Source organism: Corticium candelabrum, chromosome 3 (assembly GCF_963422355.1).
Source record: "Corticium candelabrum chromosome 3, ooCorCand1.1, whole genome shotgun sequence".
Lineage (NCBI taxonomy): Eukaryota > Metazoa > Porifera > Homoscleromorpha > Homosclerophorida > Plakinidae > Corticium > Corticium candelabrum.
Window position 1 is genome coordinate 9,558,846 of NC_085087.1, and position 2,500 is coordinate 9,561,345.

Genomic DNA, 2,500 nt, shown 5'->3' on the forward strand with positions numbered 1-2,500 from the left:
ACAAAAAACAAACAAACAACAGAAACAAACAAACAACAATAAACAAACACACACCAAACAAACAAACAAATAACAAACAAACAAACAACAAACAAAGAAACAAACACACAACAAACAATAAAAATAAAAACTAGCAAACACAAACAATAAACACAAACAAACATAGAAGCAAACAAATAAACAAAAACATCAAACAACAAAGAGACAAACAACCATGATACAAAAGAAAATCAAGAGACAAACAGGTAAAACCTTCTCCTCGAGTTCAAGAAAAATATCCTCAAAGAATTCGTCGAAATGTTGCTGCAGTTCTTCTTCCGTCATGTTAGGAACTAATGGATTTCATATCATCAGGTTTACTGTATACTATGAAGTGAGAGTTTGACTCACTTGCTGCAGGATCAGTGGTTGTGATGTTCTTTGGGTTGATGTAGAGATTAGCCAGCAAAATCGTCTATAGGGACAGCATGAATTTTGTATGTTGGTAAAGCTTTAATGTTGGCATACAGTCTTAATAGAGACTACTTATTTAATGTGTTGGCAAGTGATGGCTTCAAAATGTGCTCAGTTTTCGTGCATTTGTCTCGTCTGTCTGCTTGTCCATGTGTTTGTCTGTGTGTCTGTCTGATGATCTGTCTGTCTGTCTGTCTGTCTGTCCATCCACCTGTCCGTCCATCTGTCTGTCTGTCTGTCCATCTGTCTACAAATTCGTCTGTTTATCTGTATATCTAGCAGTATGCCTGTCTGTCTGTCTATGTGTTTGTCTGTTGATGTCTGTCTGTCTGTGTGCTTGTTTGTTGATCTGTCTGTCCCTCTGTCTACTCGTCCGTTCATCAGTCTGTCTGTCTGTCTGTCTGTCAGTCAAGCAGCTAGACAGTCAGCCGGCCATGTATACAGCAGGTTCAATCTGTCTGTCTGTGTGTTGACCTGTCTGTCGGTCTGTCCGTCTGTCTGTGTGCTGACCTGTCTGTCTGTCTGTCTGTCTGTCTATGTGTTGACCTGTCTGTCTATCTGTCTGTCTGTCTGTCTGTCTGTCCGTCTGTCTATGTGTTGACCTGTCTGTCTATCTGTCTGTCTGTCTGTGCGTTGACCTGTCTGTCTGTCTGTCTGTCTATGTGTTGACCTGTTTGTCTCACTGTCTGTCCGTCTATGTGTTGACCTGTCTGTCTATCTGTCTGTCTGTCTGTCTGTGCGTTGACCTGTCTGTCTGTCCGTCTATGTGTTGACCTGTCTGTCTGTCTGTCTGTCTGACTGACTGTTTCACGTTGTGTCTGTCTGCCCACTCATTGTCTTCGTATCCATCTGCCAATCCACTTTAATTTCTCCCCTCCTCTCCTCAGATCCACTAAACTTGAAACTCACTCTCTACTCCAAGCCCACCAACTTTCCAACAATAAAACGTCCGTCCCTGTCCCACCGTCCACCACCAACCATCACACTCCCCTCTCCCTTTCCTTCAAACTTAACACTCAATCGCTCATTCACGACAGTCGCTGACCCTTACCTGACTAAAGGTCGGCTTGTTGTGCAGCCTCGAGCACCGGTCTCCATGTCTACACGCTCCGATCTTGAAATAAAACGAGCAGTTCACTCTGCAATACAGAGGGCACCTCAAAAGGGGCCTCTTCCGTTAAAATGTGCGCAAATCATTACTTGTCCTTCTCTGTACCGAAAATAGACGCCAGGTACTCGGCACCACCTTGTTGTGAGGGGTCGCCTAACGCGGCCATGATGCCCTAGTCACGTGGCACGTTGACAGTATCACGTGACTACAACCATGCAGTCTTGCTGATTTCTATTAGTAAGATAAGTGATCTAATATCTAGATATTACAGAGACTATTGAACAAATGTAAAGAGATATAATTCTATTTGTCGCTGGGTTCATATGCGTTTCCATGGCAATGATCAAGTTCTTTATCCGATGTGTCGCTCTCAGAGTCCGACTCTCCAAACCCTCTCTGCTTGTGATAAATACAACAACCTACATTAGACACAAACAAAACATTAAGAATCAATGCCAACGATGTGGTCAACATGGCTTTGACAAATACCAATAATCAATATATTAATTAATTATAAACTAATTAATTACATTACATTATAATATACATAGGTAAACTACATCATTACATTTAAAATATTTAAAACTAGTATACATGGCCCGTCCTTCGTACGGGCAAGATACTGTAGTGTAAAGTTAGGTCTGAGGACACGTCACGTGCATCTATGTTGCGAGGTCCCGGGTGTGCTGAATGAATTCGAATCTTGCTCTTCGCGCTTGTTTCGATAGAAATCGACACACTCCCCGTGTAGCGCTTGCTGCAGAAACGTGTAGGTTGGATTCGGTGCAAATGCAATCAGAATTTGGAGAGAAACGAAAGCGATAGAAGAGTAAGTTTCGTCGGCAAGAGATATTCGATTGCTCGAAGCTTTGCGAAGGACGATGATGCATACGTTCTACACGGGACTGGTGTGGGCGTGTGTTCGAATGAACCGGA

General features: G+C 42.8%; 2 protein-coding genes across 2 annotated transcripts in view; both read right to left on the minus strand.

The window, feature by feature from the left end:
- Positions 1-1,802, minus strand: part of LOC134176767 (splicing factor U2AF 26 kDa subunit-like) — a 4,624-nt gene extending 2,822 nt beyond the window's left edge. The window contains exons 1-4 of the mRNA XM_062643427.1: positions 1,654-1,802; positions 1,505-1,592; positions 391-454; positions 253-332 (exon numbers count right to left, since the gene is read on the minus strand). Coding sequence (XP_062499411.1) covers positions 253-332; positions 391-454; positions 1,505-1,592; positions 1,654-1,730 — 309 coding nt within the window. The 5' untranslated portion in view covers positions 1,731-1,802. The remainder of the gene's footprint in view (positions 1-252; positions 333-390; positions 455-1,504; positions 1,593-1,653) is intronic.
- The window catches only part of LOC134176768 (E3 ubiquitin-protein ligase PPP1R11-like), a 1,924-nt gene continuing 1,191 nt past the window's right edge, over positions 1,768-2,500 (minus strand). Inside the window, exon 3 of the mRNA XM_062643428.1 lies at positions 1,768-1,983. Coding sequence (XP_062499412.1) covers positions 1,868-1,983 — 116 coding nt within the window. The 3' untranslated portion in view covers positions 1,768-1,867. The remainder of the gene's footprint in view (positions 1,984-2,500) is intronic.